The 6823-nt window shown below is 40.8% G+C and overlaps 1 protein-coding gene across 1 annotated transcript; it reads right to left on the bottom strand.

Moving 5' to 3' along the window:
• Positions 1-3503: 3503 nt before the first annotated feature.
• On the bottom strand, positions 3504-4598 carry LOC137650792 (uncharacterized). The gene is made up of 2 exons (XM_068383947.1): positions 4405-4598; positions 3504-3843 (listed from the first exon to the last, which is right to left on the bottom strand). Exons 1-2 carry the CDS (start codon positions 4596-4598, stop codon positions 3504-3506), a joined length of 534 nt encoding a protein of 177 aa, XP_068240048.1.
• Between the last annotated feature and the right edge of the window lie 2225 nt (positions 4599-6823).

Raw genomic sequence — 6823 nt, 5'->3', positions numbered from 1 at the left:
TATAATGCATGGTTTTGCTCTACAGTAAATAGAAGATAATAATAAAAACGTTTCCAGTATAAACTAACCGACTCACAAATAACAAAAGTGAAAATGGCAAATAACAAAATAAATAGGAACAAAAAAATTCGTAGAAATCTCCCTAAGTTCCGTTTGATATTTGTGAAATGAAGTCAGTTACAAAAATCCATATAATATTCAATTGCGAAGCAAAAGCATAAATATATAATTCAATACGAGGAAATACTTAAATTCAAACCACGAAATAAAGTTCAAAAGAATCAATACAGCAAGAGGGAAGACATAAAATAGGAACTTAGATCACGCAGATGGCTAAAAAGTGGGTACAGCTAGGGGCTGCAAGGATGCTGTAAAGATTTTTTAACGATGCAAACAGCGTATCGCTTAAGGTGGACTGATGGCACATTGAAGTTTTTCGAAAAAATTATATATATATATATATATATATATATATATATATATATATATATATATATATATATATATATATATATATATATATATATATATATATATATATATATATATATATACAGTGTCTAGGGCCAGAGTGCCTAACTTTAATCTTATGAGAAACGTAACTTTCACCAATGGTGTTTTAGAACGTCATCAGAAATGTTTCGGTATAAGACAACTAGCTGAACAATGAACTGAAAGGAAAATATTCTTGGTGTCTTTGTGAAATCAAGATTAATCACTATTTTTCTTTTATCAATTGCGAACTGGAATAAGAGTCTACATCATTAATTTTAGCAAAAATTGTCATGCCTGTGGAACCAACAATTGTTTTGTTTCCAATATTATAAGTTGTTCTGAATAATAAGGTATGCATGAGTTAGGTTCTATTTTGACCGATTTTCAATTTTTTTCATATTTACTTTGAGGAAACAGAATTTATTTACGTAGAATTATTTAAAATTTCTGTCAAAATGTCAATTTTTTACCCACTGGATTCAGTTACAGCATTTCTCAAGTTCACATTACTTTGGCTAATCAACTCATGTATTTGTCAAAATAACTTTTCAAATAGATTTAAGGTTAACAATGGAAGTAACTCGCGAGTGAAAAAGCCATTCACGACCTGGGAATTAAATGAACCAAAATTTGTGAGAAGAAAAGATAAAATTTGTAATACAGTTTAGGAATACAACAAAAGGGTTACCTAATGAATCTCGAATTTTCAATAGTTCAAAGAACACTTTCATAGAAGAGGAACAGCTCCGAAGGTTTCGAAAAATTGGTTGGAGTTGCTTTGGGGAAACCAGATTAAATTCCCTCAACGATATTTGCATACAGTTCATCTCTCTCTCTCTCTCTCTCTCTCTCTCTCTCTCTCTCTCTCTCTCTCTCTCTCTCTCTCTCTCTCTCTCTCTCTCTCTCTCTCAGTCGTTTCCTCTGTAATTTCCAGAAATCTAATTTCTAATTGCTTACTAAGAAATGTCGTGAGTAGATCTGTACGCAAACAAAACTTAATTTCATTGAGAACTTTTTGTGAGTAACTTATTTCTTTATTTGAAAAAAAAAATAGATTCATCTAATGGCTATATGACTAAAATGTTAATTCTGAAAAATACCGTGTTTTTTTATGTAGTTAAATTAGAATTATAGACAGGGATACAGATAGATATGAAATTTTAATTTTCCTTCCGGAAACCTATTTAAACTCATTGTCATAGCATTTCGAAAGTTCCTAAAAATGGTTTGATTGAAAACTGGAGAGAGAGAGAGAGAGAGAGAGAGAGAGAGAGAGAGAGAGAGAGAGAGAGAGAGAGAGAGAGAGAGATGAACTGTATGCAATATCGTTGAGGGAACTTTAATCTGGTTTCCCTATTGCAACTCGAACCAATTTTTCGAAACCGGCTCTTCCGGTCCCTCGCACGAATCCAATAAACGTTACGATGTGGATAATATCAAACTTATCTTTTCAGTATATTAATTTTTTTTTTCAGCTGCCTGTCGAACTAATAAATAACTTCTATCTAAACATATGGATTTTCGTAGCTATTGTACTATTGGTATTATCTGAGTGTAATATTTGAATGCTGAAATCATGTCGTTACATCAAGGTAGTGAAATCTCTCTCTCTCTCTCTCTCTCTCTCTCTCTCTCTCTCTCTCTCTCTCTCTCTCTCTCTCTCTCTCTCTCTCGTTATTTTTTTTTCGTTGGTTAGTTATTATGGTTGCGATCCTTTCCCAAATTTTTAATCCTTTCAGTTTAATACGGGCCATTAATTAATTCCTGACATTCCGTTTTTCTGTGCCGTCAATCTTTTTGGTCTGTGAATGTCTAACACATATGTCTCGTGTCTAAAATATGGGACTTTTATTTTTCGTTTATTTCTACAATAGAATTATATCACTGTATATATTGTACACTGATATTATATCATTGTATAAATTATTATATTTACATGGCAAATTTTATCTTGGGAGATCAACAACTAGATGTTATTGGTTTATGAAGTGAACGTACCAAATAAACGGCTGGAAGAAGTAAGGATGAACTACAGTGTAAGGAGGCAAAAAAAAAATGGAAGATAAGAGCAAAATGAAAAATTATTAATATCAAGCGAGTCAAAAATGTGAAGTATTTAAAGGAAAGGCTGAAGGTGCATTGGTGTTTCAAAGAATCAGTGTTGGTTGAAGAAATCGGTAACCCTCTTAGTATTGCAACAGTAAACGAACCCGGAATTTTCGCTTTGGAATCCACAATTCCTCCATGTTTGAAATACGACTTTTTAATCTACTTTAACATACCGGCGGATTTCTAATCGGAACGGCATCAATCAGCTCGGATGGAGCAAGCCGATTGCAGTCGTCACAATTATACAATACAACAGGTGTTAACACAGGCGAGGTGAATGCAATTAAGCTATATTTTATAGATAACGAGCTTAATTACATGCACTTCCATGTAAGAATGTACCAAAAATTCAAACAAACTAAAGTACGAAATGGCAAGTTTGAATGGGTTGGTCTATTATCAGTGTGGGAGACAGCAAAGGATGAAAAAAAGGCAATAGGATTACATTGTATGAGCATTTAGGAAACGTGCGGTACATAGCCCCCCCCCCCCTTTAAAAATGACATACATGGGAAATAGGGTGCCCTGCTCTTGAGAGGTGCACTGTGGGCGTGTTATCTTGCAGGAAATAGCAGGTTTTAGGCGATCGTGGAGACCCAGTCTTCTTTTCCATGAGTGTTTATTAAGAAAGCCTTCGTGTGCGTCGGTTCACGAGGATAGGGCCCGTGTGAGGGGGTATCAGGGGTGGCTTGCTTGTGTCTTCCTGCACGGTGCTACAGCGTGTAAGTCTTTCGGTATGTGTTGCTTCGCAGGGGGATGATAAGTGTGACAGCATGAAGTAAATTTTCTCACAACATGATATAGGCATTGGAGGTTCTCGGAGGAATCTGCAGGTGGAAAAAAAATTTTTGCCGGGACAACCAAAAGGTCCCCATATATCATTTCTCTAAGATTGGTCCTTAGTCCCAGGAGGACACAGGGAAACTGGACATAAAAGCTGCTTTGAGGGTGCGATGAAAACTTTCAACCCTTCTGTTAACTACAGTGTTGGAAGTAATTGTCTGATGTCGGGTGATGCCCAGGAGATTTACTAATGGTGTCCACAATTGAGAGGTGAAAGTGGTACACCTGTCAGAAGTATTATGATCAGGAATACCTAATCTCGCTAGCCACCCAGAGAGTAAGGCAGATGTACAAGAAGCAGACGTTGTAGTTCCCAGGGGAATGGTTTCAGGCCAATGAGTGGAGAGGCCAATGATAGTAAACAGGTAACGTTGTCCTTGTGATGTGGGAGGGGACCTAATACGTCGACATAAATGTGAGCATGAAGACACTGAGGCTGAAGAAAGGTGCCCACACCTGAATCCGTGTGTCGATGTACTTTTGAAGGTTGACATGAAGTACAGGAGTGGACTCCTTCCTTAGCATCCTTCGTAATGCCGTACCAAATGAACTTTGTTTTCAGTAGTTGTGTAGTATATTAGCACGAAGAATATGAAAGGCCATGAATGAAATAAAACCCCTGTCAGCATATGGAAGCAGGTATCCATGATCGTGGTCTACCTGTACTGACATCACAGAGGAGGGTGGTGTTGAATCATTGAGGCAATGTCTTCCCAATGGAAGGATGTGCAGGATGTCCTACATGCTTGGTACTCTGGATCTTTTTGTTGGGCTTCTGCCAAGGATTTGTAATCCAATCCCAGATGAATAGCAACCAATGCATATCTTGACAGGGGATCGGCAATAAGATTAATTTTCTCAGGGACGTGTTGAAGAGTTCAGTTGCATTCAGCCACAGCAGAGATATGTCGGCATTGACGGGTGAACCAAGCATCAGACTGTTAAGTGAAGGTGTACATCTGAGGCCTGTGGTCTGTGAGAATAACGAAGGGTGAATCTTCCAAGAAGTGGTGAAATTGACGGACAGCCAAATTCACCGGCAGCAATTCATGGTTGAAGGAAGAGTAGCTGGATTCTGCCTTGAACAGTTTTCTACTGAAGAAGGCCAATGGGTGGGGCAAACCATGGATCACCTGCATTGTTACTGGCATCGATGTAGAGGAAAGGGAAAAATGCCAGGGGAAACTTGAGAGCAGTACCAGTTGATAAGGCATACTTTGCATTGCAGAAGACTGCTTCTTGAAGGGGTCCCCATTTTATCTTTTGGGTTGCCCTTAAGGGAAGCATAGAGGTAGGGCAGGAATGGTGGAGATGGCTGGCATGAACCAGTGATAGTAATTAATTATGCCCAAGAATTCTTGCAGTGCTTTGCTGGTTGAGGGAGTGGGGAGGTTCTCAACGACCGGTACCTTCTTAAGGAGGTGTTGGACGCCTTCAGAAGTGATGTGGTGCCCTAAGAACAATACTTCATTGGCACCAAATGTACACTTGTCGTACCGGCCTAGAAAGCCATTCTGTTGTAGTCAAACGACAACAATGTGTATATGACAGAGGTTTCCTCTTTGAAGGAAGAGAACATAAGTATGTCTTCTACGTAACCTACGCAGAAGGGGAGGCTGCCTGAGATGTATCCCTTCATCCATGAGGTGTAGAAATGTAGCCCCAGCATTACGAGGGTCAAAATAGGAGTAATTGAAGATGTATGCACCGAAGCTGGTGGTGTTGGTGGTCTTGGGGATGTCTTCAGGGTTCATGGGCCCCTAACAATACTGCTTCAAGAAGTCAAACATGGAGAAAACCTTTACTTTGTGCAAGTAGGAGGTAATGTTGGCGATGTTTGGGAGGGGGTAGTTATCTAGTTCTGTCTGCATGCTCAGACACCTGTAATCCCCTCAAGGGTGCAGGAAGCCTTCTTTCTTCAGGGTGATGTGTATGGACGATAAAAATGGGCTTGAGGCTTTTTGGCAAAGGCCCCTTTCTTTCTTTTCAGTGAACGTTTGTTTAGCGGGTGCCAAACGATACGGGGTTTGACATCTGAATCTGGCGAATACTGGGGGCCTGTCATCTTGTTATGGTGATAAATACAGTGCTTGGTGGGAAACGCGGGCATTTGGCGAAGTTCAGGACGGAAAACTTCCAGGTTCATTGTGAGGAGGTGGGCATAGGCCTCTGTGGATGCGCTATGGAATGTGAGGTCGGAGGGGGCACGTTGAAGGGGCGTCGACATGTACGAGTCGGTGTTGACTATCGTCGATGTCTCACATCAACCACGAGGTGGAAAGTGCGAGGAAATTCACACCAAGGAGTGACAATCTTACGTCAGAAATGAGAAATTTCCACTGGCATTTGGCGCTCCCAAATGATAGTGTAGGTGTCTCGTACCTGTGTCAGAAATGTTGTCAGCTACCAGGCAGACATCAGAAGGCTTAGAGTGACTACATCATGTCATGAAGAGTGACTTCGGTAAAAGAGAACAAGCTCCGGTGTCTGCCAAAACTGGACATCCGTACCTACAACATGTAAAAAGAAAAGATTAGTAACAGGTTAGGCTACTACCAGGAGCGATGGTTCACATACAAGTTTTTTGGCCACTGACAACCATTCGCACATTTCTTTGCTCCAGCCCCAAATCTGGAGTAGTAGTAGCAGAACTACAGCAGATAGGCCCCACCAAGTGGCTGGAGATGTCATTGGTTGAGGCATGACCGAGAGGTGGCAGTCGTGCATAGTGGGCAGCTTTGTCTCCGCTCCGGCGTGTCACAGGGCGTGGCATTCGGTCAGTGTTGAGTAGTTGTCCTTTTTCTCAAGAGAGGAGGTATTGATGGAGGTAGTGAAGTGGCTGTCCATAAGGATGTCAACTTTCGTCTTCAGGTCTTTCATGGACAAGGTATCGACAACGGAGATGGGAGAGCATACAGGTTTGGGTAGGCGTCGTATCCAAAGGGCACGATGTAGATTTACTTCCCGAGAAGAACCATCTGTGGCAGGTTGCGGGTGAGCAATACTGGTCACTTCCCTTAGGGCAAGCGAAGCCTTTTGGTCTCCCAACGGCTGTTGAGAGAGATGAAAAAACCTGGCTACACGGGCGGCTGGCGATGGTAAGTACTGCCCCAGGAGATATCTTATAAAGGGCTTCATACTATATTGTAGTGTCCCTGATGTTGCGAAGCAAATCTAAGATTTCTAAGAACATGTCCTTGGAGATCGCCACAAGGACAGAGTCTGCTTCACTACTTAAATGAATCACAAACTTGATGCGAAACTGAACTTCCGCGCTGGAACCAGGTGAAAACTTCACTGGCGAAGGGTGGCAGTTTCATATAGGCAGCCGTGTCGGAAAGGCAGGTTCGGTGGGGGACATTGTAACAAGGGTAGA

The sequence above is a fragment of the Palaemon carinicauda genome, chromosome 12 (genome assembly GCF_036898095.1).
Source record: "Palaemon carinicauda isolate YSFRI2023 chromosome 12, ASM3689809v2, whole genome shotgun sequence".
NCBI lineage: Eukaryota > Metazoa > Arthropoda > Malacostraca > Decapoda > Palaemonidae > Palaemon > Palaemon carinicauda.
Note: the sequence above shows the minus strand (reverse complement) of the source record. Positions and strands in the feature narration are given on the sequence as shown.